Here is a 22,883-nt window from a genome sequence, read left to right as displayed (position 1 = left end):
AGAGGAAAGCATTACAAACTTGCAGCAATACGGGATGTATGGGACAAGTGGGTCCAGTAATTGCATTTTCTTTACAATCCAGGCCTCCACATCACCGTTGACGAAGGTCTGGTTCCACTTTGTGGCCGCTGTCCCTTTAAACAATATATGTCCAGCAAACCATGTTTGATTTTCTTGGTGTCAAACAAACCTCATACATAATTGTGTTCCAGTCCTTGCTAAAAAAAAATTGTGATTCTTTTCATGTTATATATGAAAATATATACCAATAAAATGTTCAAAATTAGTTTATTAGTACAAAAAGTACCAATAAAACCACTATATATATATATATATATATATATATATATATATATATATACAGTTGAAGTCAGAGATATTAGCCCCCTAATCCAAATGATGTTTAACAGAGCAAGGAAATTTTCACAGTATGACCGATCATATTTTTTCTTCTTGAGAAAGTCTTATTCTTATTTATTTCAGCTAGAATAAAAGCAGTTTTAGATTTTGTAAAACCCATTTAAGATCAAATTTATTAGCCCCTTTAAGTTTTATTTTTCCGATAGTCTATAGATCAAGCCATTGTTTTACAATTATTTGCCATATTACCCTAACATGCCAAGTTAACCTATTTACCGTGGTTAAGAAAAATATCTAGTCAAATATTATGTAGTCATCATGGCAAAGATAAAATAAATCAATTATTATAAATGAGTTATTAAAACTATTTGTTTAGAAATATGTTGACAAAAATTTGTTAAACAAAAATTGGCGAAAAATAAAGAGGGGGGCTAATAATGCTGACTTCAACTGTGTATATATATATATATATATATATATATATATATATATATATATATATATATATATATATACACACACACACACACACACACTTTTTGAGTTTTAGATGAAACAGTGAGCTTTTTATAATATAGAATTTGTCTAAGTTAATGCAATAGGTATTCTGTATGTGTAAGGGGCAGAAAGTGGGGGTTTGGCAGGGTGTATTTCAGAGAGTCAAAAGGACATCAACTACCTGACGCTAATCTTTTGGCAAAAAAATAAAAATATTCTGGACGTTTTAAATTGTTGGGGTCAAATTGACCACAGTGGGGAAAAAAAAGTGTTAGCAGATTTTAGGGCAACAGGAGGGTTAAAAGGTTTACTTTGATGGAAACATGGTCATTAATGACTCACTAACCAGACTACGGACATTTTGAGAGACAACAAAAACATATAGGCCAAACCAAATTAATGCCTGTGGCTCCTGATAATGCACTAAAGAGAAACAGTCAGACTGTACAAAGACATTAACGTTGTTATCATTAATTTAAAGCATAGGTCTCAAACTCAATTTCTGGAGGGTTGCAACTCAGCAGTTTCGCTTCAACGAAGAGCCATTAACATCCATCAAAATATTCTTTCTTTAAAATGGAAACTGTTCTTTAGATAGTTAAAATGTTTTTCATTGGTACAAGTTTCTTTTAAACACTGTTAACTGAAAGGTTCTTGGTATCGCTGCAAAAACCCTTTTGTGGAATGCTTATTTTTGACAGTTTTGAATGGGATTTATTTACACCACTTTTTTTGTCTTTAGGACAGTCCATTTGATAGTTGACCAAATCAAAATAACATAAAAATAAATTAATAACTTAAGTCTGATATGGAAAAACAAGATGGCAATATTAGGATTTATAATTTATTCATTTTTTACAGACATGCCAAGACAGCAACAAGATTAGGTGAAAATGGTCTCCATTCGCAAAATGGAAAAGTTCAGAACGTCACTCAGTATTTCCTAGTATTCGATCAACATTGGGAAATGCATTCATCACTCCTTCCATTCCTTGGGCTGCACCTTGCCTACAGGAGACAGGTTCCATGCAATGCCTGTTGAAGTGATCACCTGCAAAGTGCAAAAGAGCACATAATCGCATATAAAACACATAAATAAGATGTACTTGTTTTGAGGATTGTGTCTGTGCTCTCTTACATATGCCCAAACAGCTGTGCAGAATGTGGCTCCAGCAATCAGCAGAGGTGCTCCATACTTGTTATGAAATTCAGGACTCAGATCAGACTTCTGTCGAACAGCCACCTGACGGGCACTTTGACCTATTGTGAAAGAAAAAAAGGGGAATTAAAATGAATGTTCATTTACTTTTGACTAGTCAAAGTCATATTAAACACACTGAAATACACTCTAAAAAAGACTAAGGTTTTTCAAATTATAGTCTGCATGAATGCAAACTTGCAACTAAAAGCAGACCAGTACTAGAATACATTTAATCTTTGACTAGTTAAATATGATAGAAAAAATGGTATGAAATACAAATCGTTGGAAAAAGACAGTGTAATAATTATTTAACAATGTTGAAGTAACGTTAGTCAATAAACTAGGTGTTGTTTCTGGGCTATAATGTTATTTGGTTTAAGACGAATTTTAAGTAACGTTAAGGTTATACATGTGACGACTAAATGAAAACAAAACGTCTCAAATAGTAAAAGGTGACAAAATACTATGCTATTAATTATGGATGTAACGTACTAAATCAAAACTGAATTAGCTTTAGCATAACGTTACAGGGAAATAGCACACAGTTTAATAAACAACCTAAAACAGACGCTGCTCAGTATTACGTAAAATAAAATCTACAGCCCTTAAAATGAAATGTTTAACTTACCGCTGAGGTTCAGGGCAGCCTTGGCAAAGCGATACATGTTTATGTGCAGGTACAACTGACTGTGCGTGCTAATACCCTTGAACTGAATGGCAGATACAAAATGGCAGAGCGGAAATGAGCGGTCGAGACTTGTACGCATGCGCGAGAGGTTACCAAAATAAATTTTAAATTCAACCTAACATGTTTTAAAACATTAAACTAAAACTAAAAGACTGGCTGTCAAATACGCTTACCTATACTTTATTACACCAATATGCTGACATATTATTTTCATCTGTAGAGTACGGAACCAGCATTCCAGTTGTACCAGTTAGATAAACTGTTCCGTGGTTTTACGATGTTATCATTGTTTGAAAGAACTAATAACAATGTAACAATGTAACTTTCTAACAATAAGAAATGTACTTTCCCCATTCAGTACATATAAATTCCTGTGTATCACATATACTCCTCAGGCGTGTCAGGATGGCCGAGTGGTCTAAGGCGCCAGACTCAAGGTTCAACCCTTCCGAAGATTCGGGTATTCTGGTCTCCGAATGGAGGCGTGGGTTCGAATCCCACTTCTGACACATACCTTTTCTCTAAGATTTTTATGACCTGTTATTAATTACACAACTATATTTAAGACATACGTCTACAATCTTAGTAAGAAACCAACTAATCCATCTGGTCTTTTCAGTGTTGTAATCTGACAAGTTGTCATTATTATAACACTCAGTTTGTTAGTTTTTTGGTTTTTCATTTTAGAGGATGCTTTTTTTTTGAAGAGGCTTTTTGGGTAAACATGACTAATTAAACGAGAGTCAGGATTAAAAAAAAAACGATTATTTATATTGTTGAAGACCTTTTTTCCCCTTTTCTGTCACGGGATAAAAAAAATCTTTTTATAAATTCTGAATTTTAAATCAGAGACAAAGTGCATAATTTTGAACTTAGAACTGCAGAAAATAACATTTATTTCACAATTCTGACTTTTACTTTTATTCTCAGTTCACACCTTTCTGTTCTTTCTGCGATTTTGAGTTTATATCTTGCAATTCTGAACTTTTTATTTAATTCAACATATACTAAATGATACTTGTTGCTCCTAAGTTTATATTTAGCAATTTAAGTTTATAATCTGCAATTGTAAGATTATCTCACATTTCTGAGTCTGAGAAAACTCAGCAATAAATGCAAAATTATTATATACAGGCCTAAACTCAGGATTGCAATCGTTTACACAAGTTCATATTTCACATTTCAAGTATATATTCTGCAATCTCCGATATTCTTAAATCTTTTGTGAGAAGCAAAGCCAAAATTCTGAGAAGAATTGTAAAATAGAATGCAATAGCTTTTTAGATTTTCTTTTAATTCCACACCAGAAACAAGCTTCCATTTTAATATGGCCGATATACGGATCATGGCTCACACCTGAGGTAAAATCCAGCTTAACGGAGGCCAGCTCACGAGTAACTGTTATGTTATTTGGGGGGTCGCGGGCTGAAAATCTTGGGAACCCCTGCACTAGAGCACCTTTAGAGGTAAGAGAAGTGAGGTTTACCTGCTAAGCTAGTTGGGTCGTGACCCCCAATATTCTCTGATGTGGTTATAAATATATAAAACTTGCCCAAAACTGTGCACACATACCAATAGGCCCAAATCTATTCATTGTTTAATTTTGGAGAACGTCACTCAAAGACTATACTTAATGTTAAGTTGTGGCTTTTATTTATTGTATATGTGAGTGCTGTAAAGATGTCAAAAAGGTTAACCAGGGGCTATAAAACCAATGTGCTGCATTTGACGCTATTGCTGTATCTTTAATATGACGTAATCACCCCAGGGGTCGCAAAAATAATGAATAATAATAATAATAAAATCGAAAGGCTGATAGCTCTTTATTTGCATGTTGTTTTTAATGTTTATTATTACCATGTTAAAAATGTTACTATTAACAACTATTTTGCTCTTCAGTAAGTTATGAATAAAACATGGTAATTCTAATAGTGAAAATCACCAAGCGGCCACAAACTAACAAAAAATGCATGCAAACATTTGATTTTATCCTACCAATAATATATTTTAATAAGATGATATTTAAAAATCTCACAAAAGTTCTGTAATTATATATTTGACACATTTAAACATGAGTTATTTAACAGTATATGTAGGCATAGTTAAACCGAAGTTGATTCAGTTCAGAAAATTTTCAAATCTTTATTGACAACAACTTTGCAAGTTGTTTACTTTTTAAGAATCATATTTCACTGCAAAAAAAAGCAACAAAAAAAAACAAGATTTCACAGCAAAAAGATGTGTGCATGATCTGATGATCGACATTTTAAGACTAAAAGCTCTTATACGAGCTAAAAGAAATCTATCTATCAATCAGACAAAGCATGTAAAAGACTCAAAAAATACAACAGGTTTTTCAACAAAGTTGATCCTGTTGATAACTTAGAGCTCTTAAATCAAAAATCCATAAAGCACAATGGTAATAAATCACAATCTTTAATAATGAACAGAAAAGGTGTTTTGCAAATACTTGTATCGGTAACAAAGCTGAAAACATAATCTTATGGAATGTTACATTACATTTAATCTACAAACATCCTGAGCAGATATTAAGACTAGCATATCACAACCTCTTTAGTATCGGTCCAGTTTTAATCTAACTCAGGGAAACCGTTGAGACAGTTCCCTCCTGAATGACATCTCTTGCCTTTTTTAATGCGACGCTCATTTAAAAGTATTCTAGTGTGTTTTAGTGTATTTGGTTTAGATGTTCTCTGGTAAGTTAAAAATCTGGAGCAAACAAACAAATAACAAGCGTGAGAAATTGTGTCCCGTATTTACAGCAAGCCATATATATTCCTGCAGGGCTACGATGAACATATTTACCCAATAGTTCTCCTTAAGACATGATTATAACTCACAGTTGTTGTAGATATAACAATTGTTTTAAGAATACAGTGATACGAAATTCTGTTTATAAATGTGACGTGGTAATTAAGGTCACGGTGATGTACATGAAATGACATGGATGTTCATCAGACAAAACAAGAGACGGCAACAAAACTAGGTCATGGTTTGGGTCCGCTCTAATCCTTCTTTTTGTCCTTGACTTCCTCGTCATCTGTGTACTCTGTAGGTTCTTCTCCAGGTTTGAGAAGCTTCCCGATGTAATCGTACTTCTCTGTGAAGGAAAATAATAAGCTTTTACTCCACATCAGCGGCCTGTTCCACAAAGCTGGTTCGGGTTTAGTTTGAGCAAACTCTGAATTTTTGGGCCCAAGAAGGTGGGTTGATTTTGATTGGTGCTTGTTTGGTACCTTGCGCTACATGGCTAACATGCTCCATAGCAGGTGGGCTAATACATGAAGCTGGATTAGCTGGTGAGCTGGTAAAGTTTCAATTTAGTTTGCACCAATTTTGGGTTTTAGGTACTACGGAGGAAGCTCAGCTGCTCTTTATTACCATGGCAACAAAGAACGGTTAAATTTTAGCTGTATTCATGCTTCATAAAACCCAAGATTAGTGCAAAATAAACCAAAACTTAGCCAGCTAATCCATTTTCATGGTACAGGCCCCTGTTCTGGAGCACATTAGCCATTTAGTGCAAGCCAACCAACCCACTTTCATTATCCCAAAAATTCAGAACTTGCACAAACTATACCTGAACTTAAACTAAATCGACTTTGTTCTGGGTTAAAGAATGTCAACCCAAACTGGAGCTCCGAGTAAAGCTGTTAGTTGTGAGTAAAGTGTTAAATATACCAGATTCATTAGGCCCACTCCCAGTCCCCATGAATCTTGTTGGCTCCAAATTAAAGTCTTCTTACATCAAGTATCTTTGTGGCTATTAATTATATGAATTACATGTATTTATACTTAATTCAAAACTATTTAAATGTGTTATAGTGTCAACTAATACCAATAATGGCTTTGAATTAACATTAATTCACATTTAAATGTTTACATAAAGTTTAAAGCTGCTAAAATGACTGTCTTTTGAGGCATTTGTGAACTTTATAAAAAGAAGATTGATATAATATCCTATTTAAGTTGCCCTCTTAAACTTGCTCAGCAATGTTTATTGTTGCCTTGTAAATGAGTTTAAATGCATTATACTTCTGACAATGATCTCTACAAAACTTAAACAAAGAAGTGAATTGCACTGACTTTCCTTTGAGAAATCATTAAAATGATTGGCTGTTCACAAGTTCAGGTGCATGCTCTCCAGAGTTTTTCACAAACTGAGTTAATACAGACGGTTCAAATTGAGCATTGTGAAAACACCTTAAGCTATGAATTAAGTATAATTCAAATAACCATTAGCAACAAAAATACTTTTGGTGTGAAAAGGCTCTAATTTGGAGCTAAAAAAAAGTATGGGAACAAAGATTGGCTTTATTGAATCAGATTTGTCACTTTACTCACAGCTGATTGGTCCAGTTTGGGTTTGCATTCTCTAACCCAAAACAAAGCCGATTTGAGATTAGTTCAGGTTTAGTTTGAGCAAACTCAAACTGGGCGCAAAAAAGTTGGGTTGGTTGGCTTGCTCTACATTCCTAACTTGCTCTAGATCAGGGCCTTGTGCCATGAAGCTGGATTAGATGGCTAGCCAGTTAGGTTTCAGTTTAGTTTAAACCAATTCTGGCTCAGCTGCTCCATAATATCATTGCAACAGAGACTGATAAAAAGTCAAGCTGCATTTTTGCTTACTTAAACCCAGGATTGGTGCAAACTAAAACTTGTTCAGCTAGTTTTGTATAACAGGCCTCTGGCCCAGAAAATCAAACGTGCAAAATGTGAAGTGTCCTTCAACTCACGTGTGAACTGGGTCTCCCACTCGCTCAGGCTCTCCTGCTGCATGGCATTGAGATCGGAGAGATCATCATGAGTGTCTTTCAAGGCCTCTTTCTCCAAACAGAACGTAGCCAGGCCTCTGGACGCATCCTTGCCCGCGAAGACTCCGTAAGGGCCCTCTGAAGGTGAACAAAATGAGTGTTAGTGCTTTTCAAGTATATTACCAAATAAATGTGGAAGGTATGGGATTTTAATTTAAATATCTGCATTCCTGCAGTATTTTTACATGTTGTCAAATACTTTTTTTAAGGCAACAGTATATCCAGCAGCATAGAACCATCTACTGGTCAGCCCCTGATTTAGCAAACATTTGAAAAACAAATCATTACATGCACCAACATCCAAGCAAGTTATGGACCTGAACAGTGCAGTGGCATATTTATATGCAAAAAATGAAAGATATCCAAAGATGTACTTTCAAGTGGTAAAAAAATCTGTGTTTGAAACTAATGAAGATAGCAGAAGTCAATGATTTATTTTAATTATTTAGTACCTGACATGTTTACTGTTCCAAAGTAATTCAAACGTTTCTTAAAATAAAATATGTTGTGATCAATGGTGGAAAACAGTTGTTGTTTTCCCCCAGACATTTAAAAAGAACATATTATAAGAGCAGTAATCACAATACTGTGAAACTGTGATATTTGTATCCAAGGTTATCATACCGTCAGAAACTTATATCGGCACACGCCTAATATGTGGTATGGTTATCTGGGATGAAGAACTGTTTCTGTGCCTAGTGGACATATGAAGTGTCAACCTTTATCCGAGTTTAGTTAATCATTCACTGATGACCAGCAGATTTGGCATTGCAAAAGTGTGCACAAAAGCTACTAAAAGAAAGAAAATACCAGAACAGCGTTTTGGTGCTAGTCTAACAACAATGCAAACACAAACACACTTCTGTAGGTTGCGTGTTACTAGTTAACATGATAGTTTTGAAGTGTTTAGCAGTTATGACTAGGCATAAAACATGCAACACAAAAGGGCGTGTCAGTAATTAAATCAATGCTATTTTAATAAAACACAATAGATTATTCACGCGTAATTTTAAAAAAGTTCCTCGTAAAACAAACAAACAAACAAACAAAAACAAGCAGCTGAGATAAGTTTGAGATCACACTCTCGATTGAGATATTTAAGTTGATACCTGGACCGTAGAATTTCTTCCCTCTTGTAACATCAAATACTTTCCCGTTGACAGCCATCAGGATTCTTGGGTTTTTCAGTCCATCGTACTCTTGCAGATCTGCTAAAGTGAAATCTCTTTTCTTGAGTTTGGGCAGCGGCTCCTCAACCGGGCCATAGTCTGCAGGCTTGTCTCCGCGGATGATTTTGTAAAGTAGGAACAAACAAAGACATAGCAAACTGATGTTCAGTGGCGACGTGAAAATTTCCTGAAGGATTCCAGAAGTTTGCTCGACTGCTTCTTCAGCCATTTCGATTCTGATACTGTGCGTGAGAACATCGAGGCTCGACGTCGACTGCAGCTGTGCACCAATCACAGAAGCCAAAAACACACAATGGTGAGGCGCCAGCCAATCAGAGTCGAGGTGGATGTTCTGGGGTGTGTAGTTTTTGCGATGGGGTTGAAGTTAGCTGTTATATATATTTACATTTGCATTTGAGTATTTATTTAAAAACGTCTAATAAAACCCAATGACTGTAAACCGCATTAAGTTCCTTTCAGACACCCCCTTTTATCTTTATGTCATGACAACCAATTTATGCAATTTATTGTTTAACTGTGTTAAACTTTAAGTTTAAAAGTAAAAAAAAAAAAAAAAAAAAAAAAAAAAATATATATATATATATATATATATATATATATATATATATATATATATATATATATATATATATATATATATATATATATATATATATATATTCTGTTTCATGGCAACATTTATTATCCTGTCATATCCTGTCATGCACTTAATCTTAAAGTTCTGTATTTATGAATTACTTTAGTTATGTGTTGACTGTTGAAGTACCATAGAGACTTTTAATAATCTATATGAGGATTTAATTAATGTTAAACAAGGAAATTTTCTTTCAACCCTAATCAAACACTGATCCAACTAATCAAGGTGTCTGTTCAAGACTATTAAAGAGATGAAAGTGAGGTGAATGGGTTTAAACTATGCAGATCTACGGCCCTCCAGGAAATGAGTTTGAGACCACTCTTTTAAAATAATATAACTAACGGTGGCTATAAATAATGTTGTTATATTAATTGTGACAATATGTATTATTGTATAATACTGTAATGTATCAATACAATATTAATACTAATAATGTATCATGTATAACATTGTAAAATGTTATCAAAATGTTTCTGGGAAATATCCTATCCCATTTCCAGGACCCGTTGTTCCTGATACGTCCAGTAGAGGGGATGGTGGTTAGGTTTAGTGGAGGGTTGGGTTAGGGCCACACAATCGGTTTGTGTTGAGACAACATGAAGAAATTAAGTTACCTTAGTTGTTTTTTTTTTTTTACAAATTGAAGTGGATGGAATAAGAAAAAATTAAGTTGTTCCAAAGAACTCAAAGATTGTGTTGCTTCAGATCATATTAAGTAAGTAGCTTAAACAAACAGCAAACAATTTTCTTTGGTGTAATAACGGGACCTTCTGGAATTTTGGTCCCAGAACTGTGGCCTTGAAACGGCAGCCTCTCTAGTTATGCAGGAACCGACAGGAACAAACGAGTTCGTCCTCCAGACAGCAGGTGGCGGGATAAAATGTTAGGGATTGTTTCATTCCTCAATGGACGAGAGAAGAGCAACGGGAAAAACAAAACACATCAGTGCTAAAGTCCAGTGACGTGGCCGCATACACAGAAGAGAAACAGAGCAGAAGGTTGAGTATGTCATGTCCGTATTTTATACAGTTTAATATTATCGTCTTCTGTCAAATGACATTTATAGCGCTCAGCTTGCTGGAATTCGACTAATGATAATATAAGTTAGCTTAGCGTGCTACTGTGACAGACATGTAAAGTAAATGGCTAGGATGCACTTCAGCATCAAATATAACAGCTGTTCATGTGGATTGTGCCTAACATTTAAATCTTTAGTTTAATGTGTGATGCAGGCTGTGTAAATTTGTGCTGTATTGAAGGCAGTTTTGTACACAATAATGTATCATGAAGCAACCCTTTTCTCTTAATGTAAGTGTTAAGGCATTTATTTGTCTATTTCAGAAGACTGCTATGTGTTAAAATGTCTGATAACGAAGACTCCTCAAGTGACCAAACAGAGAAATCAGTGGACCAGGAGCCCACAGCGGCAGCACCACCTCACAGAGATGAGACTGATGGATCTGATGTAGCACCAACCCGAAAAACCAGGAGAAGACCCGAGCAGAAACTTCCAGCAGAAGAGCAGGAGAACCCCGAGACACAGCAGACAACAACAACAACGAGTGCTTCAGATGTACGCTTTCACCATGTGGAAACTGATAATATTAATATTTCTTAATATTAGTAATCTTCTGGTATTCCTCAGATTATAAAAAGAAACATACTGTATTTTGTTTTGGTGGTAATTACTTTGTAAAATTTGGCATTTTGAGTGGATTTTCTGGCACTAGATCAGTGGTTGAACCCAAAATCCTCTTGTTGTCCATTGACTTTTCTAGTCTAACAAAATTATACATGTTTATGTTATTAGTATTTTATTTTCCCCATTAATTTCCTATTGTCTTCCTATTATCTTTCCTATCTTTTCCAGTAAAAATGTTAGCGATTTTACTTTTTTTCATAGATCACCAATTAGTCTTTTTTAAAATAAAAATTATTTAAAATTATGTAAAAGCATGACTGAAGACCAGGGATGCTCTGATTGATCGGTTGGAGATCGGTATCAGCTGATAAACACTTTTAATGACTCGACTGGCACTCGCTGATCTGGCCGATCTCATGAAGTGATCGCAAATGTTTGTTTATGGTTTTACATGCAGAGGAAGACGCACTTGCACACCAGAGTTATATATACAGCAGCTACTGCATGTATTTAAGCCTTTTTACATACAGTATAAGAACAACTAAAAGTTCTGTTTTTGATAATATTGCAAGTTCACCAAAACCTGGCTGGTAATATTAGATAAATAAATAAAAAACTTAAAAAGGCTATTTTTAACATGAATTTTAAATAATATAACATCTTGTAATTTACTTATTGCAATAAACAGTAGTTTATAGAACTATTTCCTTTTAGTAAGTAATGGATTTATAGGTATAAATTTTAACTTCTTATGCATCAAAAATGCGCTCCAAACCTTTTCTTGATTGAGACCTGTTGCATTCTTCTTTCATCATTTGCAATGTTTCTAAATTGCATTGTTTGTAAATTTTTTATTATGATCTGTAAAGCTGCTTCTGACCATGAAAATGGTCAGAAACCACGCTAAATGGTTATTAGAGACATGTTTAAGGGATTATATGCAACATTCTTCTCAAGTATCTTACTTGGAGGGAATGTGCTTTAGGCTGTATAAAGCTTGAAGCATTAGAATCAGTACTCTGTATCTGTATATTACAAGGAAACGGTACTCTGTATCGGCTGCAAATATCCTGATCCCTACTGAAGACCATCAGTGTATTCATAATGATATAACTTCTCTATTAGTAAACTATTTTTCCCCCCATCAGGCCTCCACGGAGACGACTGTGTCCCAGGGTGGCTGGGGTTACTGGGGCAGTTGGGGCAAATCTATCCTCTCCACTGCTACTGCCACTGTGGCCACTGTTGGTAAGAGACACACAACTCTTTAAATTTTATTCTGTATTAAGATACTATAGCTGAATACAGAAAAAAAAACATGCAAACTGATATTTATCACCCCACTTCCCCAGTTTAGGGTCTATATTAGGAATTGCAAATATTTAATTTTTATTTTTTTTTTTAAATATGATGTTTAAATATGTAAATGAGCCATTATTAAATTAAATATGCACTAATTTGAATACATTTCTTGCATAAAAAAATCTGAACATTGGATGGTGTTTCCATACAGTAGGTTAGACCTGAATCAAGCCAATCCAGTTCCAGTTATATCAACATAATCCTTTAAGAATTTGTTTTAATCACTCTTCAAATCAGGAAATACTGGGAAAATTTAACTGTCCGTTTTTTAGTAAAATAAAATGTTGTATATAAACAGCTAAATTATGTGTAAACACATCACTCAGTAAAAACCTTATAAAGAATATATAATTCAATATAGAACTTTTAAAAAATAATTGAATATAGAAACAGAATTCAGTATAGAAATAAGTAATGATAATTCAGTATAGAAATGAATAAATAATTTAAAATAGAAATTAATAAAAAATAATGCAGTATAGAAATGCGTAAATATAATTCAGTATAGAAATGAATAAATATAATTTAGCATATCAATGAATAAGTATATTTCACTATAGAATTCAATAAATATAATTCAATAGAGAAATGAATAAAGTTCAGTATAGAAATGAATAAATATAATTCAGTATAGAAATGAATAATCATAATTCAGTATAGAAATAAGTATAATTCAGTATATAAATGAGTAAATTTAATTCAGTATAGAAATGAATAAATATAATTCAGTATAGAAATGAATTAGTATAAATAAGTATAGAAATGAATATAGTTCAGTACAGAAATGAGTAAATATAATTCATTATAAAAATGAATAAATATTATCAATATAGAATATAATTCAATATATAAATAAATATTTATAATTCTGTATAGAAATGGATAAATATAATTCAGTATAAAAATAAATATAATTCAATATAGAAATGAATAAATTTAATTTAGTATTGAAATGAATAAATATTATCAATATAGAAATAATTAAGTAATTAATAATTAAGTAGAATAAAATAAAGGATATATATATATATATATATATATATATATATATATATATATATATATATATATATATATATATATATATACTTATCCAGCATATGTTTTACACAGCGGATGCCCTTCCAGCTGCAACCCATTACTGGGAAATACCCATACACACTCCTTCACACACATATACTATGGCCAATTTAGTGTACTCAATTCATCTATAGCACATGTCTTTAGATTGTGGGGGAAACTGGAGCACCTGGAGGAAACCCACACAAACACGGGAATTAAAAAAAAATGTGAATATAAAATCTACTAATTGGAAATTGCTAAAGTGTGACAAAAGAAATACCTAAAATGTATCTTGCAAAAAAGCACTTTGTGTACATTATGCATATTTTACAAAAAGCCCAAAATCTCAAAATTGATAGGGGCATAAAAAAACTTTTTGCCTACTATGCCAACTTTTTACTTTAATCATTTTATGAATAAAGTTATGCTATTTTGGATAAAACAGAGCTTTCTGATCCTCTGAATTTTAATCTCGGATTTCATCCAAAAGATAATTTATATTCTGAATATGATGGTCTCGGGAGTTTGGAAGTGATTAACCTTTTTAATTAGCTCGGTTTGTATATCATGTATATCATACTGTCCAATTTTTGTTTAAGGCCAAGGCTTGACCCAGGTCATTGAGAAGGCAGAGTCGTCTTTAGGCATCCCCAGTCCTGAGGAGCTGAAAGCCCAAGTGGAGGAGGAGGAAAAAACAGATGGTAAGCATGTGCAGTTTCTTTAAATTGATGTTCTTGGTGTTGCATATACACAGTGTTAATGTTTCTGTCTTGTGTCTGCAGATTCAGCCAGCTCTGAGGCAGATAGAGATGAAGGTGAGAAGACGTATGGAATGGGAGGAGCAATGGGAATGATCTCCTCCAGCAGTATGGGAATGTTGTCGTCTTTAACCACTGTGGTTCAGAGTACGGTAAGAGCAAGTTAAATCTTGCAGAAAAGTCTGCATCTATTTTGGTAATCCCTATTTATTTTACTTGTGAATAACTTTTGTTTTGTTAAGTCAAACTAATGATCGACTTAGTAGTAATTTTTTTCAATTATATTTAATAGCTATATCAACACATTCAGTAATTAATAACCATTCATTATTTATTTATTCCATAATTTCTTCATTATTGAGACATTATTTAACTAATGGCTCATTCACTGAGGCATAAGTTGCAGGAATTCAGTAATGCTAAGCAGTTAATTAATTATTTTGGTTATATTTTATTTTAAAGTACAATTCTTGCTATTATTAAACCATTAACTTTGGCTTTTGCCCCGTTAAACTCCTAATTTGCTGCTTATCAATAGTTATTAAGATAATAGTTGGATTTAGTTACTGGCTAGGATTAGGGATGCAGAATATGTACTTTATGTACTAAAAGGCCAATATCATCATCATAATAATAGGCATGCCAATAAGGAACTAGTTACCAATAAGAATTGGTAAATATACTGAAGTGTTATCATTATTTATGTATTTATTATTTAATAATTTTAAAATAATTTTTCCACGGCTTGGTATGCTGGTTGGACATTTCTGAATTTTCATTGCCAATTTTAGCCAATGGTTAGCCAATTAAAAGCCAATGGTCGTAATAGTTTGTTTTGGGCCAATTTCCACATTTTCTTTGTTTTATTGTATGTATGTTTTTACACTTCTTCTCATGTTTGATGACTAGAGTAAAACAGTAATAAGCGGTGGCCTTGATGCATTGGAGTTTATCGGGAAGAAAACCATGGATGTGATTGCAGAGGGAGACCCCGGCTTTAAGAAAACCAAAGGACTGATGAACAGAAACTCCACACTATCACAGGTACAGGAGAGAATAAGATTAAAGAATATATTCATAGCAACTTAAGCTGCCCTTCTGACACAATTATATTACTCAATCCTATCTGATTTTTTTTTGCATTAAACTGATCTGATTTTTGTTTCCTTAAAGGTCTTGAGAGAAGCCAAAGAATGCGAGGAGCAGCAGAAAGCTGAAAATGCCACTTCAGAACCAAACAAAAAGGCTCATTATGGGATGCTGTTCGACGAGTTTCAAGGCTTGTCTCATTTGGAGGCTTTGGAGATCCTGTCTAGAGAGAGCGAAGCCAAGGTCAGTTCTTGACTGATTTAACACACTGAGATAGAATATGAAATGGTGATTTAAACATGTTGTGATTTGGTGCAGGTGAAATCTGTTCTGACAACGCTGTCTGGCGAGGAGCTGACAAAACTTAGAGAAGATCTGCAGAATATTAAAGAGCCTTTTTCACTCATGGAGTTTGACGATGAGCTGGAGGATGATACGAAATGTAAGAAACTACAATTAATACAAGGCTAAAACTTACAAAATTAAACATTAAATTCTTAGTTCAAGCACAAATTAAGATATTTTAAATCAAATCTTAGAAATGCATGTCCCTTAATTGAAAGTCTATTCTCCTAAAACTCTTCAAAATGTTTATAAAGAGATTTTTAAATCTCAATATGGTTTGAGCAGTTTAATCTAAGCCTGCTGGGGAGACACGGTTAAACATGAACATTTAATTTAGGCTTTTATACACATACAAACAGAGATTAACAAATTACAGGAGTCAGCAGGTGTCTAACAGTTCATTATCGATCAAATGACTAACACTTGACTTAACACTCTTCACATCTTCATGTCCATCTACATTTGGACTTGTTGCAAGTAACAGTCAGGGGTGCGTTTCCCAAAACCATTGTTAGCAAACTAAGGTCACAAGTTCCGTCGTTACAAACATAGTTTGTTGATTTGCCGTTTCCCAAATCCATCGCTCCAACGAACATTTGCAAACTGCATCGAAAAACTTGAGCACTTAAAACTATGCCTCTGGAGCTGCAGTTAGAAACATAGTTCCTGGCTGTGTTCTATTCCCACTTATCCCCCCCTGCTCTATTTCTTTAGAACATTCTCATATTCAAAGTTGAAATTATTCAAAATAAAAAAGTATTAATGTCATCTCTCTTAGGTGTTATTTGCTTCCAAAGTATTTTTACAGTTCAGTTTTAGCGATCTTCATGTTTACAATAGTGCTCCATCGCAGTGCACTTTGAAAACATTGATGTAATTTTGAACACAGCCTTATGGCGAAAGCTTTAGGTGCCTAATTATTTAAAAGCGTAATTTACATTACATCACCAAAGCTTGTGAAAGCAAAAAACATATCTTACCTTAATTCTTTTAATTTATAGTGGGTTATTTATTAAGTATCTATACTGTATATGACATGGGCCTGTTGGATAGAACTTTCTGATGTGGATTACGTGTCAAATTGTAAAAATTTTCAAACAAAATAAATAAACAATAGCCTACTTAATAATAATAATAATAATAATAATAATAATGATAATAATCATCGTCATCATTAATGTTATTAATATTATTATTATTAAAGTAGGATTTTTTAAAATTTCCTAATAAATATTACATTTCTTATAAATACTTTTATAATAAATATCCTCATTTATTTATTTATATATGATATTGGAATACGTGTTCACCCGTGGGGATCCGGGGTGGGCTCAATCCAATCAATCGGCTGGTCAAGACTTACTTTGTAAGACAATGGCTAAAGGGGTCAATCAAGGAACGTGAACTTTGTTCTGTTTTCTTGAGTATATTACCTCTCTATGCATCCCCTTGTTGGGCTCCGAGGTGGGTAAGGAGCAGAAGTAATGAAAAAGTTCTAAACAAATATGGCAAACTTAAAAAAACCCAAACAACTCAAATCAGATGACAACTCAGAGAATGGATTTATGACTCTTCAAAAAGACGATACATGGCAAAGATTCATAAGTCTAGAATCAACCGAAATGGAAATGCCGCTGACAAAACCTTTTGCTATACAAAAAGGTATCGCTGGAATTGCAGGAACAGTTAAAGATGTGAAAAAACTCAGATCTGGCTTAACTCGAGCGGAAAACTTGATTCATGTAAATATGCTGGCCGAAGTACCTATGAAGACTTTCTACCACCCCTCTCTTAACACTAGTAAAGGTGTAATACGTACAAGAGAACTGCAAGACATGGATGAGGCCGAGATCCAAATGGAATTAATGCAACAGGGTGTAATTCGTGTAAAAAGAATTACAATCAGGAGTGAAGAGCAGATTATCAAAACTGTAACCTACATCATGACTTTCAATAAACCACATCTACCAGAAAAGATCCACTTGGGATACCAGAGTGTACCAGTCAACACATTTATCCCAAATCCATTAACTGTTCAACTGTCAAAAATTCGGACTTGGTTCTGCAAGATGTAAAAATAAACTATTATGTACCAACTGTGGAGAAGAAGGACATGGACCAAGCTGTAATAAAACAGCAAAATGAAGCAACTGTAAAGCAGACCATCCATCTTCATCAAAAGAGTGCCCTGTATGGATAAAATAAAAAGAAATTCAAGGAGTTAAATGTACAGAAAAAGACATTTATACAGAAGCAAGAAGAAAGATTGAAGAATCCCTAATGTTTAAACTCAAATGATCATATGCATCTGTGGTAAAACCAATCATGAGCTCTATAAAATGCCAAACAGATCTGACTTGGTTAAAAATGATAAACCTCAATGCCTAAACAAAAACCAAAACTCGAATGAAAATAAAACCCATAATGCTTTAAACCAGACTCAAATGGATGAAGATCAATGCCAGATAAAGGAACCAAATGTTTAATCAAGAGAAAGGAAAACACAAACATCAATCATCAAAGAATAGTTCGAGTAAAAAAAGTCACAAACCAGAAACTTCAAAAGATGTGGATATGAAAGAGATCCTAACTTCCAGAAGCAGAAGTTTATCCCTGAAATGTAACAACAAATGAACTGTTTTTGTTTTACCTACCTAAATATAAAGAACTAATGATACTTATACTTAAAACAGTTTTTTCATCTACTGCGTGAGAATGAGAGATAATAGATCTACTTTCACTCTTGGGTAGGGAAACCTTTACGCACAGACATTAATTAGTCTATAAATAATTAATTGCGTTTGTTAAGTGCAAATATTCATTTCAAAACTATTTCTAAATTCAGGTCTAATTTCCAGCAAACGAATAAATGAACAATAATAACGAAGTGTGCTCAAAAACCTGAGTTATATCCTAAAACACATGCTGTGCCCCAAATGGTCTAAAACCTGACATGTGGGCAAATCTAAGCTTGTTTTTAATAAAACAAATATAAATATGGATATTATAAATAATACTGCTAATAATAATAACATTTTACAAAAGCAAATTGTTATGAATGAACTGAAAAAGCCTCCCGAGATGAAGACATAAAAGCCGTGATTTTTCATATTTATGTAGGCTAGAAAATGATATGTTTTGTAATATTTTAATTCTTTATATTTATATCCTACATATATTCTTATTATATCCTATGTATATCCTTAATATTTAAATTTTTTCATATGTAAAGATAATTGCCTATTGTTCTCTTGTGTGTATTAAGCAGTGTGTAAGCGAGGCGCAACTCTGCGCTGGAGTTTAGATCGGGTTTGTTTTGGTCTAATGAAAAATTTATTTTAGTTTCTCAAAATAGCAACGCGCCAGCAATGCGCCTCTGAGCGCTTTCCTTTTTAGACCAGAACGCCTATGGGCACACAAATGAGCGCTAATGCATTTGTTATTTAAAGGTTCAGGACACCGTTGAGAACTTTTTTTTATATATTAACAGATTTGTGTGTGTTGAGCATCAGTTAAGACAATGTTAGCACCTGTCAGCTTTAATTGTGGGGAAAACTGGATAATTTTGAGCTTTTGTCAGCTAATTTCAGCTTCCGGGTTTAAAATGATTTTTGGGTAGGGATCAAAATCGGCGACGTAGCGAAGTACCGCAAGTGCAATAATGACGCGTCGGTTTCTCATTATTATTCAAAGCGGAGTTTCCTTATCCTATGAGAAGAGCCAGCTGCTTAATTATTTATGAGAGCATGACAGCACACACTTTCCGAAGGCATTTTATATTGATGGATATTCCACTAGCAATAGAAACTGTATTACAGTTTTTGAAATATAGACAAATTTTGTATTGCTGGCTAAGAGTGTCGATATATTTTATCACATTACATTGTATTAAATTGTATTTTATTGTGACAAGATGTTCAGTTTACACCCCTAGTCCGTTTTAGTCATAGAACTCAAACATGCTTTCTTAATGTGTGAGAACCAACGAGGTTTATTCTTGCATCACATGGCAGATGTTTGAGCTTCTGCAAGGACCAATAAGCTTTGTTGATGTGTGTCAATATGTAAATAAAACATCCAATGAAACACATTCCTTATGTAGAGAAACAATTTGAATCTAATCAGTTTGGAAGCATGAGAGTTTCAGAGTGAAAAGACTTTAAAAGGACGGACCGAAATTTCTCACATTTTATTAAAAATATCTTCCATGTGCTCCAAAAGATGAACAAAAGTCACAGGTTTGCTCATATTATTATTTTTTAATCCTCAGGTGATGATGGAGAGGACTTTGTGAAGGAACTAACAGATGTTCTTAAAGGACTACAGATTTCCACATCAGCAGACAAACTCAGCAAGGTTTCACTTGAAGATTAGTTACAAATAAATGCTCAGGTATTTTGCTTGTGAGATTATTTACACTTTCTTGTATTAACTTAGGCCAGAAAAAATGCATTTAACCATATCACAAACATGAAACTACGAAGTGAAAACATTGAGAAAGAAAAAGAGGACAAAGAAGAAGGAGAAGGAGAGAAAGAAGAAAGACAGAAGGAGAAGAACACAGAAACCGCAGAGACCGAATACACAGTTGAGGTCTGCATTAACATTATTCAGCCGTAAATAATGTAAATGTTATACACATGCACATATTTTACATGAAATAATCTGTTTGTATTAAGTTTTCATTGCATTGATTAAAGCTCTTTTTATAGGATGCCCATTTGTCTGCCATCACGAGTTTGGCCGAGTTCACAGCGAGGTCCATCGAGCAGTTCCACAAAACAGCTGAAATGTTGCTTTACTCTAACACTGAAGGGGCCGCAGCCCCAGAACAAGCAAAAATCCTATCACAGTGAGTTATCCTGTTGAAGAAACTGCCTAACATTGTCCTTTTGAGAAATTTAAATCACCTGTGTTTCTCTTGCAGAGTCACCATTGTTATTTGTAAGGAGGTCTCACTGCTATCCAAAAAGTTTACATCATGTTTGACTACCATTGGGGTAGGATGCTTATCTTGCTTAAAAGACAGTCTGGAGATCTTTAATATTGTTTGTAAACATTAACTCTTGTGCATCTGTGTGAACATTTTACCTTTATCCATTTTATTGTTTGATTTGTTAATGCAGACAGCTCACATTTTGGCAAAAAAGGTTGCATTTTTATTTAAATTTTACCTTCATAAATATTTTTCACTCGGTACAAAAATGTCCCAATTGAAACCCATTAAATCGGCAATATTTCATCACAGTGGCATATAAACAAAAATCAAGCCATTTTTGTTAACAGGCATTCATTTGTTTGGCTTCAACGATTTTACTAATGGTCTGTGGACAAATATTTGATTTTTACTGTTTCGGGCCAAATTGCAGGCCGAATTAAATATCTTACTTAGTTATAAATAATTAATTGTGCTGTTATGAAGATCATAGTTTTTGTATGTGTATATAATGATGATATTGTATTTGGGTATGTGGAAGTTTCCTTTTTTTCAATCTGACACTGCATAAAAATGCATTAATGTTGTTTCTGATCATTGACATCCACAACTACTCATAATAAAACCCCTGCTGAGCCATTAATAATCAACAATATAACAACCATGCAAGCAAACTGTTATTCCCTTTACTGTAAAATCATTCAAATGAATTAACTTAAGGTAATCATTAGGATTGATGCTAGAAAATACGTCAGAGTGAAAACAAAAGTGTCAAATATGTTAAAATATGGCACTTTTATTATGTTTAAGTAAACATTTTTGTCCACTATTGACCTTATTCTCCGCAGACGAGCGGGCGCGGCCATTTGAATCTTTTTGGCACGAGACTTCCGGTCTCATTCACTTCCATTCATTTTTAGACATTAAAAACTGCTCGTTTCGCTGTTTAATGTTGCAAACTGATATTCCCTTGTTATATTATTCTACTTGATCTGTATAGTTATGCAAACATTTGTTTGTAGAGCAAGTAGTTTGACCGTTTTTTGCCGTTTATTATTCCTTGTCATTTCTCCCATAGGCGACTGAAACGGAACTTCTAAGACAATCGCGAAAACAGGCGCACTTCCGCAATTTAGAATAAGGTCAATAGACCCGTGTAATTTTATTAAAGGAACAAACAACTTTAAGCATAACCTCATTTTACAAATCCAAGCACTTTTAGCTTAGCCTAGCATCGATCATTGAATCAGATTAGACCATTATCATCTTGCTCAAAAATTTTAAAAGAAGAGTTTTGATAATTCACTAAGACAGACGGAAAAGTATTTTCTAGGTCGATATATCTAGGAACTATACTTTCATTCCTGGTTAATCAATGACTGAAAAGTAGAATTTTCCTTTAAATTAACATGCAAAGGCTAACCCAAAGAATCCATCAATCAACATTACTTGATATTGTAAGAACTTTCAAAAATGCAATAACATTTTATTGTATGTTATCCTATTATTTTAAACAATGTATAAAAAAACTATATCTAAACACTATTTATGTTATATTCTTAATTTAAATATGTTATGTTGTTTTTTCAGGCGAATGAAAAGGGAGAAGTTCTCAATCCACTTATCACCAGTGTTTTTCTGGAGGTTTGTGCCTATTTTACATCATTTGAACAACTAATTCAATTCAAGCTGTTTGCTCAGTACTATAAAATTATCTCTTTAACCATATCTTCATTGTGTAGGCATCAAACAGTGCATCGTATATCCAGGATGCATTCCAGCTCCTCCTGCCGGTGCTGGAAGTGTCTCATATTCAGAGGACGGTGGAGTCGTGAACACTCAGGAACACTTGACAGCAGAAAAACACCCCAACATAAAACAGCATTTGACAGAGGTAAAACAGTAATGCTGTTTACATTCAAGGGGATCTGGCAAATCCGTATGGAGTGCACAGCTTTCTTATGATTGAGTATATTTTTCGATAGATTCAATGTCAGAAGTCTCTTCATAGCTGACGGTGTATAAATATAAATAGACTGTAATTTAAGCATCTTTCATGCATAAATGTATAATGAAATGACTCCTTTTAAAAATAATTATGCAAGTCATACCAGTATTAATGTTCAAATATCTTTTAAATAAACAATTGTTACATGTCGTGTTGATTATTTGACAGCTTTTACATGCCACAGATCCTCAAATATGATCCTATTTCTGCAAGGGACTCCCGTTCTAAGACAGTGTTTTTCAACCACGCTCCTGGAGGCCCGCCAACACTTC

General features: G+C 33.7%; 4 protein-coding genes and 1 non-coding gene across 8 annotated transcripts in view; 3 read left to right on the top strand and 2 right to left on the bottom strand.

The window, feature by feature from the left end:
- prrg3 (proline rich and Gla domain 3) overlaps nt 1-22,883 on the top strand; it is a 303,812-nt gene that overhangs the window by 153,857 nt on the left and 127,072 nt on the right. The gene's annotated exons all lie outside the window — the stretch shown is intronic.
- On the bottom strand, nt 1,720-2,921 carry cox7b (cytochrome c oxidase subunit 7B). The gene is given in 3 exon segments (NM_001130602.1): nt 1,720-1,909; nt 1,997-2,118; nt 2,688-2,921. Coding segments are annotated over 3 exon segments (336 nt in total). The 5' UTR covers nt 2,827-2,921; the 3' UTR covers nt 1,720-1,834.
- On the top strand, nt 3,147-3,256 carry trnal-caa (transfer RNA leucine (anticodon CAA)). Its single transcript has 2 exons — nt 3,147-3,184; nt 3,211-3,256. It is a non-coding gene; the product is annotated as a tRNA-Leu (tRNA).
- Nucleotides 5,171-8,989, bottom strand: pgrmc1 (progesterone receptor membrane component 1). Its single transcript, NM_001007392.1, has 3 exons — nt 8,692-8,989; nt 7,505-7,660; nt 5,171-5,868 (listed from the first exon to the last, which is right to left on the bottom strand). Exons 1-3 carry the CDS (start codon nt 8,978-8,980, stop codon nt 5,774-5,776), a joined length of 540 nt encoding a protein of 179 aa, NP_001007393.1. The 5' UTR covers nt 8,981-8,989; the 3' UTR covers nt 5,171-5,773.
- fam114a2 (family with sequence similarity 114 member A2) lies at nt 10,314-22,757 on the top strand. 4 transcript variants are annotated; one of them, XM_087301806.1, is made up of 14 exons: nt 10,314-10,407; nt 10,754-10,982; nt 12,200-12,299; nt 14,075-14,176; nt 14,258-14,385; nt 15,143-15,277; nt 15,407-15,565; nt 15,641-15,764; nt 19,938-20,023; nt 20,105-20,260; nt 20,380-20,519; nt 20,595-20,667; nt 22,194-22,247; nt 22,346-22,757. In XM_087301806.1, exons 2-14 carry the CDS (start codon nt 10,770-10,772, stop codon nt 22,436-22,438), a joined length of 1,563 nt encoding a protein of 520 aa, XP_087157932.1. In that variant the 5' UTR covers nt 10,314-10,407; nt 10,754-10,769; the 3' UTR covers nt 22,439-22,757. The 4 variants fall into 4 exon arrangements, with proteins under 4 accessions (XP_087157932.1, XP_087157930.1, XP_087157931.1 ...); XM_087301804.1 differs by having other exon boundaries at nt 10,751-10,982; XM_087301805.1 differs by having other exon boundaries at nt 10,314-10,412; nt 10,751-10,982.

This window comes from Danio rerio, chromosome 21 (genome assembly GCF_052040795.2).
Source record: "Danio rerio strain M-AB ecotype USA chromosome 21, GRCz13ab, whole genome shotgun sequence".
NCBI classification, from domain to species: Eukaryota; Metazoa; Chordata; class Actinopteri; order Cypriniformes; family Danionidae; genus Danio; species Danio rerio.
This window is presented reverse-complemented; position numbering and strand designations above follow the sequence as displayed.

Excerpts from the sequence above, each read along its gene's own strand:
- pgrmc1 (NM_001007392.1), bottom strand. The coding sequence starts at position 8,980 with ATGGCTGAAGAAGCAGTCGAGCAAACTTCTGGAATCCTTCAGGAAATT. Across the intron at positions 7,661-8,691 it reads GAAGAAATTCTACGGTCCAG|AGGGCCCTTACGGAGTCTTC; the intron begins GTATCAACTTAA and ends GTTCACCTTCAG. Across the intron at positions 5,869-7,504 it reads GTGGGAGACCCAGTTCACAC|AGAAGTACGATTACATCGGG; the intron begins GTGAGTTGAAGG and ends TTTCCTTCACAG.
- fam114a2 (XM_087301806.1), top strand. The coding sequence starts at position 10,770 with ATGTCTGATAACGAAGACTCCTCAAGTGACCAAACAGAGAAATCAGTG. Across the intron at positions 14,177-14,257 it reads GGAGGAGGAAAAAACAGATG|ATTCAGCCAGCTCTGAGGCA; the intron begins GTAAGCATGTGC and ends TTGTGTCTGCAG. Across the intron at positions 22,248-22,345 it reads TCACCAGTGTTTTTCTGGAG|GCATCAAACAGTGCATCGTA; the intron begins GTTTGTGCCTAT and ends TTCATTGTGTAG.